This window comes from Phalangium opilio, unplaced genomic scaffold (genome assembly GCF_054372755.1).
Source record: "Phalangium opilio isolate 3A_F unplaced genomic scaffold, DU_Popi_V2 ptg000017l_1, whole genome shotgun sequence".
Classification (NCBI taxonomy): Eukaryota; Metazoa; Arthropoda; class Arachnida; order Opiliones; family Phalangiidae; genus Phalangium; species Phalangium opilio.
In genome coordinates, this window is record NW_028324151.1 from 3,604,050 (window position 1) to 3,630,286 (window position 26,237).

Here is a 26,237-nt window from a genome sequence, read left to right on the forward strand (position 1 = left end):
GCAAGAAGAGAGTTAATCTATTGTACTTCGTACAAAATAAATCCATAAACGAAAGACCGAATTAATTTTTTATCAACGAATCCTTTTATTATTTTATGTTACGTTTTTATCGGACCCGGTATTCGGCACCAAATACTTTTTAATAAATTAAAGAGTTAAGAATAATTGAAGTCCGTTATACACCAAAACAATATATATATTGGAACGAAACCTTAACTGTGACCTACAAAAAAAAAAAATTAACTGGCACCGACATTAAAATATTTCGTTAAATATTCTACCATAGATTCTAAAGGGGTAGGACACTAAGATGAATATCAAATCCACTCTTTCATTAGTAGATAGATTTTTTTAACAATTTGGATAAATGTCAACGACCAATTTGATATTTCACGAGCTATAGAAGAATAATCTCCTGATATGCTTAAGAAATATTAAACAATATATTTTAATCAGGATGAGCTCTCCAATAATTTCTTCCCATAGCTCATTTATAAACCTCCAATTGGTCTAACAGTTTCTCAAATATTCCTTCAAGAAAATGTGATTGATGGTGGAAAATCTTAACATTTATTCAAATCATTTTCGGATTGTTTGCCAGCTATGGCTCTCAAATATTTGTCATATCCATGAAGATTAAGAATGACATGCAAATTTAAGAGTTAGAAAAGAATGCAACGTTAATTAAAATCAAGTAGAAAATGAATAAATTATTTAATTTTAATTATATTAAAAATTAAAAAAATAATCATGGATGGCAGTGACCCACCCCTTGTTACATCCACAAGACAAAAACAAATCAAGTATCCGACCCTTCTACACATCCAAAGTTCCAAACACTTCTTCAATCAGAACTAGGCCTTAAAAATTAGTCGTGAATTTTCTTATAAAAAAATAAAATAAAATAAAAACTTGGGGCTGAACGCAATTTCTAATTCTACATAAGCTTGCTTAGAAAAGAGAAGGACCTTGCAAACGTTTTCTCCGTCGAAAAAAGGGGGTTAGTTGAACCTCCAAGTAGACTGCTTGCTACCACCGTGTAATATATTATTACTAGGAAGTGAAGTGTACCAGGAAAAACATTTTCACTTTCACCGCACGCCGTTTATTATCTTTATTTTTTTTTTCTTTCAAGTTTCAACTGAAAGTTAATAAGAAAAAGTTCACTGTCGCGATTAAAAAAATTATCTTTAAAATTTTGGGTAGTGGTACAGATTTTATCCTGGGGTTGGTAAGCAGGAGAGGGGGGGGGGAATTAACTCGAGCGTTTAACCGAAGATATGGGTCTATGGGTAAATATAAGACTTTTGAGGAAGTTTTGGTTTAAAATAAAAAAAATATAATAAAATAAAAAATGATATATCGAAAATATTGTTGATTTTGAAGAAGTAAAATTATACTTATTCTTTTACAAAAATATTTTTGTTTAAAAATATAAACAAGTAGAAGTTCGTTACTTCGAAGTAATATAAGGTAAGTTTGGTATTACAGGTGTATATTTTAAACAAACCAGAAGTTAATTACTTGGAAGTAATATAAGGTAAGTTTGGTATTACAGGTGTATATTTTAAACAAACCAGAAGTTAATTACTTGGAAGTAATATAAGGTAAGTTTGGTATTACAGGTGTATATTTTAAACAAACCAGAAGTTAATTACTTGGAAGTAATATAAGGTAAGTTTGGTATTACTATCACAGGTGTATAATTTAAACAACCAGAAGTGCATTATTTGGAAGGTAACATCACGTAAACCCTTTTCTAAGGGGGGGGAGAAAATCGTCTGCTTATATCTTAGGCTTAAGGCGGAACATGGACATTACAATTTTGGACAACAAAGGCGTTAGATAGGGCTTCAAAGTTACCAGTCCTTTGCCTCGAAACCAAATCTAACGTCTTTGGATGATCCAAATATACCCATCAATGTTCTGAACGTCTTATAACAACAAGTCTACCCCAAACAGAAGTTCATTACTTGGAAGTAAATATTAGCAAAAAAAAAATAAATAAAAACAAAATTACAAAATTACAAATAGCCACCCTCTTTGGGAGGTTTCGACTTTGCCCTTGTCGCGTGGGATGCACGATAGAACAACCCAGACTAATAGCACCTAATATTATAATGATAAACACCCTAACATTAGCAAGCTAGTAAAGATGTCATCGCTCAGCTCGCGGTGTCAAATACGAATATATATAGTTTAACACCCCTCATCCCACACGTGACACCGTAAATAGTTGCGCAAAAACGGAAGCCACGTGGGAAGGCGAAATAATACAGTATATTTAAGTAAAGCAAATAAACCCCAATCACCGCATGGAGCATGCGCAAAGAAAGAAAGAGGAAAAAATACAACACATACTATATTGTTAATTCAATTCAATCGTACTCGTTGCAAATACTACACACGATGTTCAATGTTACACCCAAAGGTTCATTCATAGAAATGAGTTAGAAGTTAATGAATCGGAAGTTATCAATAACTACGCCTAGTTACAATCCAGGTTTGAGCTAGGAGTTGAAGTCTGTATTCTAAAAGTACGTTTATAGTAAAATGATAATTTACTTAACGTTTGCCGCGTCAACGTTTATTCGCAAGTGTTCGCCAAATACTATAGTGGGAGCATACGTATAGCCAACTCGTACTTCTCGTTACGAAGTTATGAACAGATGGTAAATAAATACCCGAAATATGTATTTGAATTAGAACGGATATCGATAATCATTTCAAATGGAGCAACGACTGGTATTTAAAACGGAAATTCATATCATACATTTTTCTACATGTAGACATATACACATACACATACAACTACTTGTAATCATTGTGCCCAAATATATCCAAACGTTAATTACTACGCGGCCTTTGTGGGCGGGGTTTGAGTACTAACTTACTACAATCCGTCACGCCTCCTAATTCTGACGTTTATCTAACTGCGATTTCATTGGTTAGTATAGCAAAGCGAGGTGAAACAGGTGGATTATTCACGAGGTAAAATTCATAAAAACATAACGCAAAATCCGCCGAGTGAAAATGGATACACAATGATTCCAAATAGCTGTATGTATTCCTAATAGGACCCATGGGGGGAATTTTAAACTTTATGTATAGGCAAGGTGTAGAGGTTTTTTGTATTATGATATATTTGGCTGGTTAAACACTAGTACAGGTGAACATACAAAATAAAAAATTACAGTGGGTTTCGCCCCTAAATGCACCTGATGAATAGGACTTTATATAACAGCGAAGATTTTTTTGTTTTTCTTTTACAAGGGTACCGTCGGAATTAATTAGTTATTTTAATATCACGGGACAATTATAGAATTTTACTTTTACGTATTAGATAATTATAGAGGTTTATACCTCTTTCCAGGTAAAACGTTTTTCAAACGAAAAGGGTTATGATGTAGAATATTATTCCGCTTCTAAAGCAGAGAGATTTATTATCAATGAAAACGAGAAGATTAGAATCTGTTTCATAATCTAACCTTATTTTCCACTTCTCTTGAATCACAATAATTCTATAATGGGTTCATATAACTTTTGGAAAACAGATTTCCCTGACATTTCCAGGTTTTTCCCAAATATTTTTAGGTGAAATTCCAGCTAGTAATTGCAAGAGTGGTTTATTTGGAGTAAAAACCATAGAATTAGTTATTATTAGTTGGAGCAACCCTTTTGGGGCCACCAACTTACTCAAGCCTCAGAAATTTCCCCAATTTCCCTAAAAACATTTTACAAAAAATTATAAATTTCCCTGAATTTATTTCCATGTTTTCCAGTTTCCTATGAACCCTGCCTATCACATGATGCATCATTAAAATAAATCCATCTTCTCATCACTCATCATCATACTTGGAAAACATCCCAATCTTAAAGTTTAAAGTTAAAAAGAAGATACATTGAACAATTTACATCTCAATTAAATGAGGTTGATAGAAATCCCTTCAATTCCATTCCATTCCATTCCATTCCCAAGCTAGCTAGCTAGCCATCCAATTCTCACTATATACATATCCTCAAGTTCCGGTTGTGTTCTTTTTTCTTTTCTTCCTCTCTCTTTCAGTCAGTCTCTTCCGGGAGAGAATCCCTATAGATCTTTAGTTAGGTATCATTTCTCTCTCCCAACTGACGTCTATCTCTTTCTCTCCTTTCTCTCTCTCTCTTACTCTCTCTCCTTTCGTTTTCTACAGGGAGCCCGAGATCTAGAGGAGTTTGGTATGATGTCGTTCGTTGACCTCGCCCATTGGCCAAAGTCGGTTGGTTCAGAGTTCAACAGCCCGCGCAAACTAGGCACGATTCGAACGACGTCTAAGCCATATGAGAGAGAGAGGGAGAAGGAGAGAGAGAAAAAAGAAATGTCCAAAGATAGAACCTTTTTCTCTTCCGGGATCGTTTTCATTTTCGACTTTTATTGCTTTTACGGCGTAAGGCTAAAAGGGGTTTGGGGTTTGTAGTTTCTATACTTAATTTGGATTATCTTAATGCTAAACCCCCCCCTTCCTAGGCCTATATTTCGATTGCATTTTAGTCTATTACGACTTCTGAGATGATAATAACGATAATATCCTATGCCTAAATCTTGTAATTTGCGAGAGCATACCTTTTATTCAGTCTGTTGTAGATAGAGGTTGAATTGCAAACGTCACAAATGACTGGCAACACTTTAATTGCACACTAATCTATTAAAGTAAGAGATCAAAGTGGAGCATCTTTGCTTTATCCTTAGTTAAGGGGTTTATCTGCTTCTTGCTCATTTAGGGTCATTTTTGTTTCAGATGAAAGAAAAACTAATAGCCATTAGGCATTAGACTTTATTGAGATTGGAGACGATATTCTTAATGTTTACGGACTGTTTTCTTTAGTTTTCATACGGGGTTATTACACTATTTCTTTATCTTAATCCATTTCGATATCTAGGCCTACTCAATATTTTGATTATTTTTAGACAAGTTTTGAAATATTTCTTTTTGAAATTTCTGCATTAACATTTTACTACTTGTGTAGTCATACTTAATCATGGACTTCCAATTATAAAATAACTATAATTCTCCATAGAATAAATAAAAATAAAAGAGCTGCAGAGTTCATTTTTAAGTGAAATAAGTTTGACACTTAAAAGGAGAATTCCACATTTTCTGATAACATAACCCCTGTAAAACTGTTTCACCCGCAGCACACCAATGTACAAAAGGAAAGTGTACTTAAAGGGGCTATTGAACTCTGAATAGGAAGTAATAAATATCTTGAACTATTAAGTAATTAACTCTTAATAATTAACCATCCATAAATAAATAAATTAATTAATTCATGGTAATAGCTAGTTAGGCTTAAATTAATGGTTACAGGAGCACGCTGCTGCCCAACAAAAAACTATAAACAGCTCGCGTAGTAAAATAAGGATCGGAGCGAGCCAGCTTATATAGCTTATAGAATGTGGAAAAACGGAATCCAACTCTACTTCCGGGTTCAGTTCAATAGAAAAGAGAGACTCTTGCTTAGCAGAAAGAGAGAGAGAGAGACGGGTAGACTGCTTGCTTGCTTGCTTGCAGTCTAAAGGAGATCGGAAAACCGACCGAGGCTTACTTCGTTAAAGGAGCAAGCAACACGCATAACGGGGGACCACGTGTTTTCTAGTAAAGATTTCACGCGCAGGCGCCATTGATAATGGCGCGCGCGAGACGGTGGCGGGAAATATTGGCGCCCCGCCCGCCCGCCTGCCTGCATCAAACAAAATCGGGGCTAGACGGATTTTGAGAAAATGAGAAGGCTGTTCTGTTTGTGCTTTCTACTGGAGGAGTATCTATTTTCTGGTTAGAGAGAGAGAGAGACAAGGCCTAGTGGAGAAAGTTTTCTTCAGTTGACGCCATCCTTATAGCGCGGTTATTTAGGTCAAAGAGACTAGAGTTAACTTGGAATGGATAGTAAGCTTGTGCTTCGCGCCAATACAGCCAGCCACGGCTCAAACATTTCGTGTCCCCCCTAAAAAAATGTTGTGTAGTTACTATTTCGGCAGGCGCCTATCAGCACCCACACTGTCTTATTTAAGAGATAAAACTACTCGGGGTATCGCCAAGGATGGGTTCCTGTTTTTGATTGAATAAAGCCAAGAGGACCCCATCTTGAATACCGTTTAAGAGATATTTATTTGAAGAGATACTATCATACTGGACGTGAGAATGTCTAGGACGATAAAGATACTAAATGAATTTCAGCATAAAAATGTGAAGGAATTTAAAAAGAAAGTGTAATAGAGAGTGTGGCACTGGCACCACCGATATCTTATCAATTCCCAGATTAACTGTAAATTGATCACTATGTAATTAAAGAAACAAATGTTTAATTGAATTTTTAAATCACAGTGTGAGTTTTCACCTTTTCCCGCCATTTATTGAATAATGGCGGGAAATTAAGCATGCATCCACGTGGAGTTCCAAACCATTAATGAAGATCGGGTTTATCAAGTTAAAAAACTTAAAATAAAAAATGCTAATTAAGTTAAAAATGATTGACATTTCCGGGATGGGCACACATTCTACAAGATACCGGTATACTAAAGGCACCTAATATTAAACCCACTAGCTTACATTTAACATTTTCAAGGTAGCACCTGCCATTACTAAAGACTTTGAGGCGCCCGAATATTCAACATTATGTAAAGAGTCAACTTTTCGACTCTTTTGTTTCTTGACAAGGGAATCCGGAATTAAAATCAATATTAGAGAACAGGTTGAATTAACACGGGCTAAAATAACTCCTCCCTATTTTAAAATTTCCACGACTTTTGTAGCCACAAAAAAAATAACCCTTTAGAACTGCAATTCATGTTCAAGTTCTGGGGCGGGGGGGGGGTGTCTATGTCTAGAAGATCGACTTTCAGAAAAATTACCCAATAAAACCGTTTGAAACTTTTCATTAACTTAAGAAGTTCTTTCTTATTTTTATTTTTCCCCTCAAAGCAGCAAAAAGTAAAGTTAAGAACAAGGGGTCGAACACTAGTTAGAATTTCTAAAGAAAATGTGGAGAAAACTCTACATACTAAAGAAGTATCCAGCCCCTTGGCGAAGATTTGAATCATGTATTATAAAATTGAAGAAAAGAAAAAAAAAACGTTAAATTATCTTTACAAAAATACACCTTAAACTTTTACCCAATTGTTATAAATAAATTTCGTGTGAATTTGAATACAATATTGTAATTATATAATGAGGTATTTAAATAGAACAAAATCAGTTCAGTTCGATAATAAAATGGCCGTACTCTCCCATTACTAATTTTGGATAGAAATTTTCTCAACCTAAAGCTCTTATTTTAGCCTAAAACCTTGCAGTTGTAGTAAACACCCAAAAATAGTAATGACTAAATTCCTTTTAAAAACCAGTAAACCTATACAAAACCCAACAAATGACGTCATAAAATAAACAAACACAATGTATCCAAACTACAGTAGAACCAACCAACAACGAATCCACCATTCCTAAAACCAATCTTTCCCGCCAAAAAACCGTCATGGAAAAACCCATGAAGCAAAGTAATCAGGCTGTCCTAAAAAAACCTTCGTCATAACCCCTAAAAATAACTTATCCTCTCGCAATACGACCTTAAAACTGTTTAAACAAACCAAGAGTGCCTTGCCTTGGGAATCGTAGTTAGTAAATTTAAATTCCTTCATTACCTCACACAAAACAACACCACATGTGAAACAAATACGCATACATACGTCATACTAACAAACCATCCACTTTAGCGAAAATTGATCCGGAAAAATAGTATGAGAAAGAGATAAAAATGGGGGAAAGGAGGAGGGGACCATCAGATATGACGTAGTTCCTCCGACGCAAATAAGTTCAAAACATAACCTAACGTAATGTAATGTAATGTAACTATAGCCCAACCCACGTCAATACCGCCAGCCAAACAAATGTAATTCCTTTTATATAAATATGTATGTTAGATATTAATATAAACAACTCACCATTTAATTAGTCTCCGTGTAATTAACATTAAAATAATTAATGATTAAAATCCACACACGACAAATTAATACCCGACCGTACCGACAACAACAAACAGGCGTGCGTATTCCAATATCGTAGGGAAGAGCGCAGGGCGCAAAATCACACTACCAAAAAAAAAATTCATTTCAAGCCAAATAAATTTCAACGCCATCTGTCTTCCGAGAAAACCGTGGTAAACAACTTAGAAAGAAGGGGAAAGAGGGGGTGAAAATGTGCAAGGACATCCCTAAAATGTATCCATATCCAAATGGCCCCGTTTGAGCAGCAGCACTGCTACGACGACTTCCTGAGATCTCCAGCAATACAACCTAACAAAGTAATAGCGTAACGCAACCCAAACCGAACCGAACCGAAGGTTGATCAGAAATTGAAAAACAAAGGGGGTGGGATTTAAACTGAACTGAAGGGGGGAAAGCAAAAAAAATAATTCCGATATCGGAAGCTTTCCGGTATGTGTGTCTCTAAAAATGATTGAACCAATTTTTCACCTCACACCGTCCGTAAACAGTATATTAACAAACATACTACCATCCCCCCTTTAATATCATGTTAATGGGGGGTGGGTCCGATTAAAAGCTATGCATACAACTTTCCCCTTTATGGAGTGAGTTTCAAGAAAGACATCGTCATGAAATATCATGATGCAACACGTCTTTCCATACACGCATGCTCCGTTCCGTTCACGAGCGTTTCAACCATTTTTATAAGACGTTAATTTGAAAAGGCTTAACTACAAAATTCCTTCCTGCACCGAGAGCATGCGGCTTTCCTACGATTCCAAACATCGTTATAAAAAATAACTGTATATCTATTTTATTATAGGCGTTATGACGTCACGTAGGTTAGGGGGGTGTTAGGCTTAAAGATATATTAGCGCATTCAGTCACTTAGTATTCACGGGTTTCTATCTATAACTAACCCTCAGCGTAGATCGAATCGCATCCGACAAACGAAAATTCTTACAAGGAAAATTTTATGGGTCGAGTTATTTATATCCTAGGTGAAAGAAAAAACCTGTAGAATTAGAAATATTCCTCTTTTTTTCTCTCTCTATGGTCCCCTTTTTAACGAAATGGAATAAGAGTCATTTTAAAGTTATAAAACGCAAAAATATTACGCGTGGAAATGAACGTCTTTAGCCTAGGCCTAGAAAACCGTATGGAGACAACGCCTTTATCGGCAGAAAAACGGCGCGAAAAGCTTCAAAAACGCGCTAAAATCTAGTGTAAACGGAGCCAAACGCTTAATTATGTCCTAATTACTAACTATCTATGATAGTTTGTCTAAATGCGAGGTCTACTTTTGTCGAAATCGAGTTTGATGGGAGTTTGACCTCTAAAATGAAATTTCAAGGTCAACCTACCGTAAACTCTAGAAAAACCGTTCTTTTTCGACGGAATAGTTTAAAATAGGCCTATTTTACACTCTACTAACGTTTACGATGATAACCGAGTGGTTTTGGAGCGTTTATAGGCATATTTACGTCACTTATGTGTATTTTAACGATTAAAAGCTGTTACTTGTTAATTACGCAAATTTTGTGATAATTAACGTGATTTATAGCTTAATTACACGTCACTACGGGTATAAATTAACATTAGTTGCACGCAATTCGTGTTCATGGTCAATTGTAGGTCATAATACATGATTATAGGCGTGTACGTCTGTACACGGGTCCCAAACCATAATTACAAATTTTTTGTGAACATTATCGTCATTTATACCTTCAGTACGTGTTAAAGTAGGTATAAATGACAATTATGTTCACATTATGTGCATTCAAGGTCAAATATAAGCGAAAAACGCCTTGTTCGTTATATACATGTATGCATTTACACGGCTAGTCGAACATAATATCCCTACGCCCGTTAACATCGCTTAAACACTCAAAACACACTTAATCATGTTTAAATTCACATTAAGTTAACATAATTTGCGTATATTAGTTAAATAACGTATTCGTGTAAATTCAATATATATAGACACCTAACTAATACACATTATCTTAATTAAAGCCCTTAAAAACATCAATTAAAATTATAAATTAACATAACATCATTATGCACCAAAAACCAATACCAAAATATGTAATGTATATCGCAACACGGTTTCAAAAAACCAAATTTGTACGTTAACAAATAGCGTAATCATATTTACAACCCCAAAATCTGTGTAAAATAGATATAAAATAACATTATATTTGCCGTAATTAATAATTTGCATATTTGCAAGATTGGCAAGATACGCGTCTATAAATTAACATAATAGCTTTGCAAGTCCATTTTATGGCATTTTTCCCAATATTTTATAGCGATTAGACGACAATAGACTAGATAAAAGCCGTAGATCTAAAAATTAGGCATATTGCCAATGCAAAGTAAAACACCTCGACTATATACACTCATTGATATACAGCAAACGCCAAACAGTATAGTACAGTCTTCGAACGCAAGTTCACGAGAGATATTTCTCTACACATAACATACGTTAATCCCATAACGATAATATTTCGAGATTTTTGATATAAAACTCACGAAAAATGGCCTAATTTGCATAACTATATGTACAACACATGTGTACTTAATTGAACTTATATTAGACATTACCTATAATGATTAAACCATAATATTGTTGTGTTTAAAACGTTTCAAATAACAATATAAGTTATAGAGAAAAACGTCATCTTGTATAATAAAATTACACTAATTAATTTAAAACAACACTTAAAAATCGTCCCCAAACTTAAACCCAAACATCCATGTTCAGAATACCATTTTCATACCAGAACATTATAAAATCATTCAAAACCACCTGAAATTGAACACCAACAACAAGAAAAACTAATTCAAAATCAATAAAACATAATATTTAACCTTAAATAATCAAATTTCACAGGACAAAAATTATCTTATATAAAAATACTTCAAAATAACTGTAACAAAACACTTCACTATCAACCTAGGCCTCGAAAAATCAAAATGGAAACATAAGTTGAAATCTCAAATACAATAGGGAAAGAAACTAATTCTGAACAATTCCAAAAATGTAACCCAAACCAAATGATCTAAAAACCCCTTTTTTTTTTCATCTCAACCAACCAAAGTATTAACCCCTAAGTTTCTCGCTAAGCCTAATTCTAACAGAAAAGGCGTGATACGCATCCCATATCTTTCAGTCAATCAAAAACTATAAGAAAACCAGGATACATTAAAAGCAACGCTTTATAACCCGTCAATTTATCTATAAGAGCATGAGACGCTCGTCAAAAGACTCAAGTCAAAAATGCTTGCACGAAAAATGCGGGAAATAACTATTTACGCGCCATTTTAGAATAAGTAATAAGGTAACCATGTGAGCTTTAAGCTTAAGTTCTGAAACTCTAGCGCAAAGTGAAGAGAGATAAGCGTGTACGCCTAACGGGATAGCGTATATATAGTATTATATATATATATAAACTGGATCCATTAAGAAACTGCTATCACTTCTTGAATATAAAACTTATCCCAACAGTTTTAAATTGTAAATACTAAGGCCTAGGTTTTTCGTAGGGCATGTTAATGTTTTGGTCTATATTTAGAGCCAGAAAAAGATTATATTAAAGTATATTACGCCGAAGTTGCCATAAATTTTCTCAATATTATTTTTACTATTTCGGCTAGGAGGATTCATACCATTTACACAAGGATTCCACGCTACTTTGAGGGGACAACTTTGTCCTTAAAGTAACCTGGATTCCTTGTGTAAAAAGTATGCATCCTCCTAGTCTGAAAACTATTGTTTTGAAGTAGAAGGTTTATACACATGGAGGATTCATACCATTTACACTAGGATTCCATACTACTTTAAGGGGACAAAAATGCAGATTACTTTGTCCTTGAAGTAGCCCGGCCTCCTTGTGTAATTAGTATTAATCCTCCTACTCTGAAAACTATGTTTAAATTTGCAATAATAATAACAAATTTCACTAAAATAATCAATTTACATGTTTTTAAATAAAACTTTTCAGAGTTAATATTGCAAATTTCTTAATAAAAAAATACACCAAGCTAAAACACGACCCTACAAAATTTTGAGTGACCATTCTCCCTGAATACATCAATAAATACTTGGTAGAATGAAACCAGAAAGAAACAAATTTTAAATAATTATTTTTGACAGATATCTTCGGATTAATCTAATAAAATTCGAGAGAGGGAGATGTTTCAGAACCCACAACAGGCTCCCAAAAATTACCTAGGAGGACAGGACCCGTCCGGGAGACGGGATGGGATGGGGAAGGGACGAGACGGGAGTAGGTCAAGCTAACGGTAGAGGTTTGTACATTCAAAAGCAAGGTCAGGGACCCCAACCAAATATCTCTGTTCTTATACAAGTTCCCCCTCTAATAGAGTTGGATGGATCTACAGTAGAGCTATTTTTAAGGGAAAAAATATAACACAGGGGGGCTGGAAAAAATCCGTGAGTACAGATAGACAGATAGTGTGGAAGAGCCGGGCTTGTAGTCAATCCCAAAATATAATAACGTGAAAAAAAAATTATCTAGGTCAATTCTCTTTCTAACGTTTTTTTTTTTAGGTGATGGGTGTGGGGGAATTTTTCAACCTGTGGGACGTGAGAAATTCAGGGGCGATGATATTGAAAGGTTTTGGTTGGTTGGTTACGTTTTTAACCGCCATTTTACAAGATGGCCGCGCAGGTTGGAACTTCTAATTTTAACACCTTGTAAGCGAGTAAAGTTATTAGTTGTTTTGGGGATTGTAACTTAGCGTCAAATATGACGGACTTTTAAAGATAAATTTATGTTAATCTCGATGTTTTTTTTTTACTTAATTTTTTAATCAATTGAAATTGAATATTAATTATAGGATAATTAGGCCAAAATTTCATTAAACATTTCAAACTCAAAATTGATTTTCCATTGAACTAAACCAACCCACTGTACCTTGGACCCACAACCCTACCTTTTAATTATTAGCAATTTAATTAATTGGCTTAATTATTCAATACAATGTCATCGCTACAAAAAAAAGGATTACACCCACGAAATTCCTAAGACCTACTCTACCGTGTTCAATAGAGAAGAGAACCAAACCAAGCAACCTACACTTTTTCCCCGCATCAATTTCTGGATTTTGCATAATATTTTTTTTATTTTATATAATCTGATTTACTATAGGACTAGCAGACGCTTTTTCTAAATACTCCAGAACAGGATAAAAAAAGGATAAATTTTTTTTGTTCGTCTATGTATAATAGCATTGAAATTCTAATATTGTGTTGGATATTTAAAAACCTTCAAAGTCTAGCTATAGCTATTTATGGAAATATAAAAAAAAGAAGTTTAAGGGTAAATGAATTATTTAGGTTAAAATAACGGTGACCTACAACCTAAGAGTTTTTAAGGGCACCGGAATTTCAATGTTAAATTTTTTGACAGTTTTCATTCTTATTTTTTTTTTTTAAAGGAGGAGAGGATTTTGCATTTGTAAGGGGATCAATTTTGACCTATTTTTTCTATGAATAAATTATGAAATTTATATTCAATTTAATTTAATAATAACTTAACTATACTTATGTTTAAATAAAAATGCATTAAAATAAAATAACCTTAAGTTTATAAGATATGTTCACATCTTGATATGTTCATAAGATATGGACATGTCTTATGAAATAACTTATGTAGGTAAATAATAAATATTAATTTTTATTTCGAGTTATGGATTTCTTAATTATATTTTTTTAAACTAGTCAAAATTTCAAAACGGAACTATGCAAATTTTTTCGCCCAAATCAACAAAATATGCCTGAGGCCTAAAATAATAATGAAGCGCTGGCGGTAAACTAAATTCATTATATTGTACCCTTAATTAAAATGCCCTTTAATCCATTAACTATTAAATCAAAAGTAAATAAAGCGGAAGTTACAATTTGTATTTGAAATTATACTAAATCACGGGGGACTCACTATTTACACTAATTACCAACTGACCAATAATAAAAATACCTTCGGGTTAATATACTTCTGACTACATTTTAATAAATTTCAAAAGACGTGGTGGTCATGGAAAATAAGAAAGGCGTAAACTTTCGTAGCATTAAATATCATTAATATATTAATTAAAGTTTAACGATCAACTTAACCTTAAATTATAGCGATAACCACGCTAATTTAGTCAATTATTTTACTAAAATAAAAATTAAAAAAAAGTTTCTACTAGTCATTTTTGGAAAAAGATTTGAAACCAACTTTTGGGGAAAAAAGTAGGGCAGTGAGACGTTGGAAAGAAAAATGAATCCGATTGGTCTCTTAGACAATAGTTGATGGGCCAATAAGGAAAGAGTAAGCTCTCTTAACGTCCTCCGAGCGAAGGAGGAAAAATATTTACCAAAATACTTTTTCGTTATTTTCGCTTTAAAGAGAAAGTATCACGATAATAAACGTGGAAATTTTATATAAAATTCAGGTTTGAGACCTTCAAAATTCAAACGATAAATAATTTTCTAAATCTCGCGGATTGGTACAAGCTCCGGGCGACAATTTTGACGTCATAGTGACGTCATAACGTACTAATAAAATATTTATAATTTTTAAAGCTATATTAATAAACACTTAAATTTAAAATTTCTTAATTATAAACATATAAAAGTTCTCATGAAATTTTCTAACGATACAGAAGACAATACAAAAACATAATCCTATTATTCCGTGACACTATCCCTTTGAAAAAGCAAAGTATAAACTTTCTTCTCAAGTTAAAAGAAGAAACATTTTGGTAAATAAGCTTTATATATTTTATTTCTTAATAAATATATATCTAAAAAAATGCCCCAATCTGCTTTCCCCCTTACTTGTACCGTATTGTTTATCAGTTTTTGAAAAGTTAGTGACTTTTCGCACTAGGCTTGGTTGAAACCTCACTTAAAACTAGTGGTCTATTTTATTGATTACGGTTTTTGGATGCAAGAGCTAGCTAGCTCTCTCTAGAGGAAAAGGTGAATAACCCCTTTCATATTCCAGAAACTAAGAACCACAGTACGCGAGTGAGAGAGAGAGAGCTAGCGACAGAGATGTATTTATAGACACTCGCAACTCGTGTAACTATAACTATACTTATATACTGGATGAAATCAGTGAGAAAATCACGTAGAAAAACAACCCTTACATAAGTGAAAAACACTTTTTCCGCGTTAGAACCCTCATTAATTAATCTAAATGATTGCCAAAAAAAACAAGGTGTATTTGGCGTTTCTACAAAAAGGGGACTTTTATAAATATATATTTACTTCCGTAAGTTAATTTTGGTTCCGTGGATTTTATAATTTATTTATTTAACATTGATGGATTATTGAAAATAACTTTTAAGGAATTTAGGCCTATTTTTATTTTAAGGGTTAGCCCAATCTCCAAGGACAATGACCCTTTCCATTGATGGTCAAGGTCTGACCAATTATAACAGCTTAGTGAATATGGCCATATCTTAGCTAGGGACACAAAGGTCAAGGCTATGGATACTCATCACTTCCGGTTCTAAGGGCCCAGGGTCAAGGTCCCACACTTCTACACAAAATTTTTTTAACTTTATCTATGGGTTAAGTATCCGGTGGTCAAAGGGTTTCTTAAGTACCCACACTTCAAAAAACACTAGTATTAAAGTACACGTAAAACCAGCCTAAAGGTCAAGAGCAATAAAAACATCGATGGTCATTTGTTGCTACCGAAAATTTATTATTTCCTGTTACTGGTCAGACAAGTACTTGGTAAAAACCTCGCGAGGTCAAGATCGAAAAAAGTACTTGTACATTTCGAAAGTAATGGTCAGAAAAAAAGAACACCCCCAAAAAACTAAGGTTGAATGGCACAAATTCGGGCTAAATTCGTGAACGGTAACATTTAGTTCAAATACCAATTACTCGCGACAATTACCCGCAAAAATCTCAGGGTCAAGAACGCAAACAAAAGATATTTTTTCAAGTACTTACCGCAACGAGTGGCACCTTGAGTGTTGTTCTTCCGATGATCTAAAGCGGCAGCGACGACACTTGACTGGGTAGAAGGGTAGCAAGCGCGTGCTGTATTCCATGTTGGGTCAATGACGTTGTCCGTTTCGTCCACTTCCTCCGGCCTGGGGTCCGGTGCCCGGGCCGCTGGAGCTCTGCGGGGTTCCAAATAAGGTTCCACCTTGAAGGGCGATCATCTAGCGAATGTCAAGCCAAAACGGTGCGCCGATTTACCTTCGCGAACGAATAGTACGGGATAACCGAATAAGTTTTCTCCTTAAAAAAATTAGGACACACGAGAAAAAGAGAGAGAGAGAAAGAGGGTCTCTTAAACGTAAATTTTTCTCTTAGCCCCGCGAGTACGCGCGTGAAAGTACCGTTAGATATTTTCTTTTTTTTTCTTCTCTCGTAGCTTTTCCACCAAACTCTGGGATGGTGGCCTAGTGCCTAGCACATGTACGATACAACGTGGAAAAACTCTATACACTAGAAGCCCACCCGAACAGAGTTACGGAATACAAGAGAGAGAGAGAGAGAGCGGAGAACTTCAAAAACTCTGGGGAGGAGGCAATATAGAAAGTCTGAGCTGCTGAGCAAGGGACGTTGACACCGTTGGCCTCATTTCGTAACGCGCCGGCTTAAAAACCCGTGTGTATGCCTTCTAATTTCTACCCCCATTTCATCCCCCGTTTATTTAAAATTGACCCCCCCCCCTTCTTACTCCCTCCCTCCCTCCATCCTTACCATCCCGTTATAATAAACCCAAAGATTTCACAGCCATTTTTTTCTTATTCGCTTTCTTTGACTTACTTTTTACTTCTTTTTTTTCTTTTCAAAGTGAACTTTTTCGTTATTAAATATATTGGGCAAAAGAATCTAAGGTCTAGCTGCTACAGGTGTGGTAGTGGTGCTGGGAACCTTGGTTTAAGGTTTATGAGGGAAAGCTGTTTCCTATCGTGTCGTAAAGTCCTCAATGAGAATGGGGCCGGGCTGTTCGGATTCGGAAGAAGCGAAAAACAGACGCGCGGATGTTTGACCTTTAACCTGAAATCTCCTATCTCCCCCGAATTCCCGCCTTATTAACTTTAGGAAAATTTATTAGGCCTATTTTTAAGACAATGAACCCTCTAAGTAAGTACAAGGTTGGAAAATATTTTATTACGATAGATTCGGTTAGCTAGTTATGCAAATTTTCGGGGTTGTAAAGAGTAAACCTACTTTGCGTTGAAATCACCAATTTTGGCCATCTATCTTACCTGTTTGGTCTACATTTTCGGGTTTCAGATCCTAACTGATAAACTATTAACTGGTTTCTTAAATTTGTTAGAAGTTTATAACACGTTTTAAACATTGTTTAACAATAAATTTAAACTTAATTACACGAAAGACTGTCTCGTATCCGAACTCGTAACGTCGCGTCTGCTCACAGACGATTTGCCGCCTAATTTTTGTGACCTTTCACCTCTGAAACAATCATGACCTCCCTCCCCATCCCCGACAACAGTCTTGTAATCATATTTTATGCGTAATTTCTAATTATGTATCAGACCTTAACGAATATTTCTATATGGAGGGTCAATGGTTTAAATAATTATACGAAAAATTAAAATTATAAAAATGCAGAATTAGGCGGGAAAAACGACTTATTCAACAGTTACAAATATAAACCCATTAACCTGTTATTTTCTTACCTATTTTTCTCTTCCAAAGGTTAACCTGCACAATTTCATTCAGTTCATTTAATAATTAACATTATTTTCCTATTTAAACTAATTTTAAAACATAAAATTAACCTAATTACTCGTTTTAAGAACATCCTCGGAGGTCAGAGAACTTGACCGGAAATAAATAAATAAACAAACAAAAAAAGTGCCGTTAGTAGTCGGCAGTCGGGTTTGGCGCCAATCTGTACTACATGTGCTGCCACCTATGGCAAATCGATGGAACTATAACTTACGTTGAATTTAATTAAATATAATTTTAGGCTTATTTATTTTACTTTAAACCTAACCAAATAAGGGAGAAAAAAATACGAATCTGAATCATCCCATTTCCCCATACCACGAATTTTGGCAATGTCAATGAAAGGAAGTGGTTAAATATAGGAAAAGGGTTGAAAAAACCCCTTTCTCTCCGGAGTCAGTCTTCACCTCCCCGAGCTTCTCTCTCTCTACACTAACAGTCAACATCTTGTTCTTTTTATAGCTACTATTTTTCTTTAATTTGTGGTGGTCCCTATCTCAGCTTACTGTAAATTATGAGCCTATACCAAGAAGTGATATCTAGTTTATTAGGGAGAAGGTATAAGATGCCTTTGTATTCGCGCGCCATAGTCCCAGTCCCCCTTTCAAAATACAAGGGGGGACGTAAAAGGAGGCCGGGCTATTTCGCCTCTCCTCAGTCGGAAAATATGACTGTAATTTTCGTCACTCGCGTCGTCGCGCTGACGTGAGTTTTCAAGAACCAATGAGATTCTGGCTGGTTGTAATTTAGAGACGGGGATTGACTCCGGACCTACTATACGTTTGGACTGGAGATAAAGCTGGAAATCTGGCGAATTTATACCTTCTCTCTGAGATACTAGATATAACTTCTTGCCTATACTAAAGGAATGTAACGGAACTGTAGATGAAAAAAACCCAAAAAAAAACCACACAAATTACTTAAAAATACCGGTTATTTTATTTTAATTCCATTCTACAATCAATTTCTTAAAAAAATGGCGGTTTAATTCGTACAACAACACAATTATAACAACATCAATGACTATTAATTAATTATTAACTTATCACAGCTGTAAATAATAACCTTGGTCAGTCGATAACTTCACAGCTTACGTTACAAAAGTTACAATTAAAAAGCAAAAATTAACTAAACAAACACTTAATTAATTAATATCCCCATCTTTTAAGGGGATCTTGTTGTTTTACGCTGCGTTCAATTACTCTCTTTTGATGATTTAATTGAGGGAATAAATCTATTTTTTAATTAAAAAAATTAATTATTAAAATATAGGCAATAGACTAATGGCACCCCATGTTATTTCCCCATAGAGCTTAATACAGTCGAAGGCTGAGGACTGCCATAGCCATTACTCTATGGAATTTCAATTTTACTTACGTTTTGAAGAATCTAATGCATTTCCAGCTGCTGACATTTCAGCTTGTTGTATGCTGAAGAATTAATGAAAGATTAATTAAATTAATCTAAATTAATTTTACTTACTGATGGTAATTTACCTATGACCATCACCAGTTGCCAAACGTCCTCCTCTAAAGTAAACAGCAACCCGATAAACTCTTGTATTAGTTGGTCCTTTGCATTCAATAACCCTTTGATTCCAAATAAAATAAAGTATTAAATGGTTAAAATAACTCTTAAAGGGAGGGTGAAGTGGAAAATCAAGTGATTTTTTATCGATTCTTCTACCAATTTTAAGGCCAGTCCACATAGTGAAACATTTAGGAAATACAGATTCCGTATGATTTTAAAATTATTTCAAATTAGGTTCAGATTTTAAGGATAATTTTAAACAAGGACTGCCGACCAATCGCGTAACGCCCTGCCTTTTTATTAACAAAATTCTCGTGGCACGTTCCGTGTCTCGCGCCACAATTATCACGTTGCGCGCGAATTTTATCAAATCTCGTGATAAATTTCATTCAACCTGGAACGTGCCACGAGAATTTTGTTAACAAAAAGGCAGGGTGTTACGCGATTGGTCGGAGGGGCTTCTTTAAAATTATCCTTAAAATCTGAACCTAATTTGAAATAATTTTAAAATCATTCGGAATCTGTATTTCCTGAATGTTTCACTACGCAGACTGGTCTTATAATTAGTAGAAGAATCGATAAAAAATCACTTGATTTTCTACTTCACCCTCCCTTTAAATAATTAATTTAAGAAATAATTAACTTTAATTACTTGTAAACTGGAATATCGGGTTCCCCTCCATCCATGGACCTCAGAGTCAAACAACATTGTTGCAATTTTGACTTTGGATCATTCCAATCTTGATTCATGATGAAATCTTGCAACCGAGGGAAGAAACAAACCTCGCAAAATGTCCGACAGAATTCCAAATCTTTATCAACGTAAAGAGCTCCCAAAAATGCTTCTAAAAGATCAGCCCTGTCCTTGGTTTTCAATTCTCCCTTAGGGTACGGGTAAATCGCGTATTCAACCATCCCTAAATCATCGCAAACTACAGCTTGCGTTCGATTATTGACTAAGGAACTTCTAAGTAACTGTAAAACGGCGATAATTAAAGTTAAATCTCGATTAACTTCATTAAAAAAACTAAGAATTACGGATAAATGTCCTTCATGATGTTCAGGAAAATACTTGTACAAGTATTCCGAGGCGACAAGTTGAAGAACAGTGTCGCCCAAGAACTCCAGTCTTTGATTTGACCCTCTGTTTAACAATATTACGTTAATCTTAGTTTAAATTCCGAGATAAGTACAATAATTAAGCTTTAATTAATTATTGTACAAATGATTAAAGTAAGTTAAATTAATTACAATGTGAGATTATTATAACCAACACTCCGATGAGTAAATGCTCTAGCTAAGAGACGAATATGTGTGAATTCAATGCCAGTTGTCTCTTCAAAACTGTGGAGTTTCTGGTTTAAATTAATCATGGATGGTTAATAAACACTTAATACTACGCAATTAATAATTAATTCTGATTAAAATTTAAATTTGAGTACTTTTAAGAGGGGAACAAATTCAATCCAATCTCTATCACCTTCCGGTTCTTGTTCCTGATGAGGTTATACATTGATGAAACTTAATTTTAACTAATGATTAATTAATTAATTAATTTTACTTGAAGAGGATGCGGAGGATAATTCAACCACACATCTAACAATTCTGGTTCTGAGAATAAAGTTCTAGAGAAGACTTTATCAGCCACTTTGATACCATCATCCAAAAACAACGCCCCCATTAAGGCTTCAAAGCAATTGGCCATGGCGTGTCTCAACTCCAAATCATGACATAAATCAGAACCATGAGCGTACAACATAAACTTCTCCAGATGAAGTTTCTAATTTAATTTAATTGCAAGAAACGTAATTAATAATTAAAGAAGCTCCTCCCCAATATCCCAGTTTTAACTTTAGTGCCATGTTGTCAGGACCTATTGTGAGTCAACTACTGATTCCCTGCAATCTCTTGACTCAAAAGTGTCTCGACAACACTGGCATACCGGCAACAACCTATCCCAGTTTTAACTTTAGTGCCACATTGTCAGGACCTATTGTGAGTCAACTACTGATTCCCTGCAATCTTCTTGACTAACCAATGGCCTGACAACACTGGCAGACCGGCAACAACCAGCTTTCGTGGAAACGATGTACAACAACAGTCAAAGAAAAAGCCCAGGTAACAATTACCTTAGCAAGAACAGCCAAATGTTGATTCTGCACGATAGCCGCCCTATAAGTTGCTAAACCACCTTCCTCCAAATCAGGGAACATATAAAACAAATGAATACTGGACAAGAACTCCACAACAGCATCTCCTAAGAATTCCAGACGCTCATTATGATTAATATTAGACGATGTCTCCTCTTGACGTCCAAATCGCGACATGATATTGATTAAAGTGTTAATTCCCCTTTTCCTCGTGTTCATGTAATGAATCCTTCTATCTCCGTATTCCGGTTGACGAATCCCGCAATTGGTCAAAGAGTTACGAGCGTGATCGGGATTAGTTCCAAAATTTTCACGGTATGATGGATGAGTTAAAGCCAATTGAAGTAACCAACGATCTTTGAACTTATGATTGATGTCATTCTCGAGAATGTCTAGACTTTGATGAAATCTAAGGTGGCAGACTAGAACGGGTAGCAAAAGGGCGTGCTACAAGAGTGTACCGTGATTAGTGACGGTTAATTATCGGCACGTCACGTGTCCTTACTTGAACAATATCACACATAATACCAGTTCGGTAAAAATTCTCGCTGCTTACAACAACAGTGACGTCCCTTTTCAAATTACTTAAAATAAAATAAAACAAGTTGTTGTTACGTAAGGTCAGATCGTCATACAACAACTCCTACTTCTTCATCCTCATTTCTTGAAGCTTCATCTCCTTTTGAAGTAACTTGTGTCGATCCGAATACTCTACTTTAGGTTTATTCGCCAACAAGTGACGAAATTTGACGTAATTCCTCCAAGCTTTCTGATAACTCGGGTTCCCAGCGTAGCTAAGTTGAGGTGGTCTGATGCCGAAGTGGACAATCTCGGGATATATGTTGTTCTCCGCGAGACAAGGCTCTCTGTCCAGTTGATCAACGCGAAGGGAACACGGTTTCATACCGGGACATGTGACTATCATACCCTTAACTTCATCAGCAAAGTCTTGCCATTGGCTCATAGACATGCCATGGGCCATATCACGTCGTTCTTTATCAACTAAGGGAATGTTGCAGTTAAGTAGGTATTGAAGGATAACATTCATGGAAAGAAGTTCTTTTCCATTATCTATAAGAAGTTCAAATCATTTCATTTAGACAACAGTGTAAATCGTTTAGACAACAGTGTAAATCGTTCAGACAACAGTGTAAATCGTTCAGACAACAGTGTAAATCGTTCAGACAACACTGTAAATCGTTCAGACAACAGTGTAAATCGTTCAGACAACAGTGTAAATCGTTCAGACAACATTGTAAATCGTTCAGACAACATTGAAAATCGATTATACAACAGTGTAAATCGTTCAGACAACATTGTAAATCGTTCAGACAACATTGTAAATCGATTAGACAACAGTGTAAATCGTTCAGACAACATCGAAAATCGTTCAGACAACATTGTAAATCGTTCAGACAACATTGTAAATCGTTTAGACAACAGTGTAAATCGTCAGACAACATTGTAAATCGTTCAGACAACAGTGTAATTCGTTCAGACAACAGTGTAAATTGTTCAGACAACATTGCAAATCGTTCAGACAACAGTGTAAATCGTCAGACAACAGTGTAAATCGTCAGACAACATTGTAAATCGTTCAGACAACAGTCGCAATCATTTAGACAACAGTCCAAATCGTTCAGACAACAGTGTAAATCGTCAGACAACATTGTAAATCGTTCAGACAACAGTGTAAATCGTTCAGACAACAGTCGCAATCATTTAGACAACAGTCCAAATCGTTCAGACAACAGTGTAAATCGTTCAGACAACAGTCGCAATCATTTAGACAACAGTCCAAATCGTTCAGACAACAGTGTAAATCGTCAGACAACATTGTAAATCGTTCAGACAACAGTGTAAATCGTTCAGACAACAGTCGCAATCATTTAGACAACAGTCCAAATCGTTCAGACAACAGTGTAAATCGTCAGACAACATTGTAAATCGTTCAGACAACAGTGTAAATCGTTCAGACAACAGTCGCAATCATTTAGACAACAGTGTAAATCGTTCAGACAACAGTCGCAATCATTTAGACAACAGTCCAAATCGTTCAGACAACAGTGTAAATCGTCAGACAACATTGTAAATCGTTCAGACAACAGTGTAAATCGTTCAGACAACAGTCGCAATCATTTAGACAACAGTGTATTCGTTCAGACAACAGTCGCAATCATTTAGACAACAGTCCAAATCGTTCAGACAACAGTCGCAATCATTTAGACAACAGTGTAAATCGTTCAAACAACAGTCCAAATCGTTCAAACAACAGTCCAATTGATTTAGACAACAGTACCAATCATTTAGACAACAGTACCAATCATTTAGACAACAGTCTAAAGAACGTGTTCATAATACCTTCAATGGATCTCGCAAAACGGGGCATAAAATGAAACCTAGAACAACCCGTTTGATCTCCATGAGCCTTCCAGTTTAAATCAACAAGTTCCAAAAGTTCTGTGAAGAGAAATTTGGCAAAGAGGTCCAGTCCTTCAATAGTAAAACTTTCCGGGAACTTCTCCTCAATGTAAATGATGGTATACTCAATATTAAACCTAATGACTCGACAAGTGGGTAGACTGTTAAGTGGAGCGTGTGAAAACATTGAAAACCCTTCGAAAATGAATTCGTGGCTATCATGAGTAATTGTTGTTGGAAATTTTGTCTGAAATTTGGGAATTTGGTGGTTGGTTCCTAAGTTTTGTCAATAATCAAAAACTTAATTAACCAACCAAGAAATTAGTGTGAGGTGACATGGTAATCCTGTAATGGTATAATTTGCTAGAGTTATTGCTCTTGGGATCACAAGGCTGCAAGAAATTTTCTCCTAAGTAGATCCCGTGTCTTATTCCAGATCTCTTAGATTTTTCACTGCATCGGCAAAGAGGTCCATCATTCATCTACAATTTAGAGATGTTTTAAGTACCATTCTCTAGGAATTCAGTAGTTCTCTTTAAGTACCTCGCCAGGATCATTGTACCAAAGTTCAGGATGCAAACGACAAGGATGAGTTTTCTTCCTTTCAAGTTCTTCAAGTGAAGTTTCATCTTCTTCACTGTCTGACGATGCGTTTGACAAAGAACTATCATCCGAAGTGTCATTTTTAGCTCCAGGGGTTTTCATCTTCCTCAGTTTAGTTTTCCTGGGCGGAAACTCAAATTTGGGCTTCTTGGCTCTAATTCTGGGTCCTCGTTCAACCAATTCATGGGCAAACTTATCATGAAGAGCTTGAAGTCTTTTGGTAACAATTAGCTCTCCATGGACTGATGGATTTGGCTCATAGTAGAGTTCGGCAGGCGAACATCTAACCCAAGTGGAGTTATCCGTTTCTTCCCCTTCTCCGTCATTTGTGGCCAATTCCTCATTACCAGACTTGTCTTCTTCATTATTAGCAACTGGAAGTGATGGTAATACTAATTTGTCTCTTTCCAGACTATCTCTTCTTGTAGATTGATGATAATGTCTGTCCCTTCTGACGTCTCGGGGTTCCCTGGAGCGCGATTTATAGGAAGATCTTTCCTTGCTGCGTGATCTTGACCTGCTTCTATACCTGCTCCTGCTCCTGTTTTGACTTATTTCCTCTGACCGACGACTTCTGTAGCTGCTACGCGTTGGTGTCCTTCTACTACTACTACTACTATAGCTACCATGACGACTTCTGCTAGGGCTGCGACTCCGACTCCTGCTTCTACTACGACTACGAGTTCTTCTTGGTGGTGGTGGTGGTCTATAGTCGTGTCTACTACGATAAGGTTCTCGGGAAGGAGGTCTTCTTTGGTCTCTTGAGAAGTTCCTATCTGATTCTGAAGAAGGTCTGAAGTACATAGAGTAATTTGTATACAAAGTGATATATAAATCAGCACTATACATGATCTTAATACACAATTTATGTAATTATAATTAAAAACCGCGTGACGGTAGACACTCACAAAGCAGGAAGAGGAGGCGGAAATTCTATGGCTTTCCTCTGATAATTTGCGTAATTTTGAGGCGTTGAATCTTGGTGGTGGTATTGGTTGTTCCAATAACCACCTTGCATTGGAACATGATAAGACTGCTGTTGCTGTTGTTGCCTCTGCCATGACTGTGGTTGCCCGTGTTGGCTTTTGAATGTATGATAAAAAGCTGTAGACTAAAGAAAAAAAAAGATATCTTCTAAAAGTACGAGTTCTTACTTGTAATGATACTGATAATAATTTTGAGTCCATGTAGTACTAACGCAAGACAAAACTTGAATGGCTTGCTGGTCTCCGTAATTTGATGCCTCTGAACCATTGTGGGTGGCATAGTTCGGTGGTGGTTTAGTTCGCCACTGTGCTGGACTAGCCACAGTAGAGATTGTTTTAATGGGTTGTGGGGCATTATCGTCGATTATTTGGGGTTGAGAAGAGAGTTGGTTTGCTTCTGGATTTCTAATTGCATTCGCAGCGAGGTGGTTTGAGATCATTTGCGGTGGAGGACCTCTTGGATTTGTTGGAGGGAACCAAGGCTTACCACCAATTGGTTGTCTCACCGGTCTATTCATGATCTATTTTAATTAACCTTCTTATTTTAAACACATTAGGATCTTCTTTTATACATAACAAGAGTTTTTAAAACCGCTGATAAAGTAAACTGTTCAAAATTACACGTACCTCTTATAGCTCTTGACAAATGCGGAAAACCCCGAAAGATTTTTGTATAAGCAGACGACGCTTACCTGATTGGTCACTTTGGTGGTAAAACGCGCCATATTTAAAATCTGAAAAAGCACATGGCGATTTCCTTCTGAAAAATCAATGTATTACTGCACTAT

General features: G+C 35.6%; 2 protein-coding genes across 4 annotated transcripts in view; both read right to left on the reverse strand.

Annotated features, from left to right (window-relative positions):
- The window catches only part of Hr4 (nuclear hormone receptor 4), a 56,060-nt gene extending 39,549 nt beyond the window's left edge, over positions 1–16,511 (reverse strand). Inside the window, exon 1 of one of the 2 annotated variants that reach the window (XM_089866384.1) lies at positions 15,999–16,511. The gene's annotated coding sequence lies outside the window, so the exon portion shown is untranslated. Of the gene's footprint in view, positions 1–7,975; positions 8,200–15,998 lie in introns of those variants that run through there. The other variant, XM_089866385.1, reaches the window with a different exon arrangement.
- A 2,164-nt stretch (positions 16,512–18,675) lies between these two features.
- drosha (ribonuclease 3 drosha) lies at positions 18,676–26,142 on the reverse strand. 2 transcript variants are annotated; one of them, XM_089866386.1, is made up of 17 exons: positions 26,077–26,142; positions 25,618–25,970; positions 25,372–25,545; positions 24,404–25,256; positions 24,175–24,342; positions 23,801–24,107; positions 22,087–22,510; positions 21,945–22,023; positions 21,419–21,886; positions 20,851–21,069; positions 20,732–20,785; positions 20,541–20,644; positions 20,328–20,433; positions 19,942–20,264; positions 19,256–19,348; positions 19,137–19,189; positions 18,676–18,993 (listed from the first exon to the last, which is right to left on the reverse strand). In XM_089866386.1, the coding sequence occupies exons 2-17, from the start codon at positions 25,965–25,967 to the stop codon at positions 18,908–18,910; spliced, it is 3,861 nt and encodes a 1,286-aa protein (XP_089722512.1). In that variant the 5' UTR covers positions 25,968–25,970; positions 26,077–26,142; the 3' UTR covers positions 18,676–18,907. The 2 variants fall into 2 exon arrangements, with proteins under 2 accessions (XP_089722512.1, XP_089722513.1); XM_089866387.1 differs by lacking the exon at positions 26,077–26,142 and having other exon boundaries at positions 25,618–26,050.
- Positions 26,143–26,237: the final 95 nt, after the last annotated feature.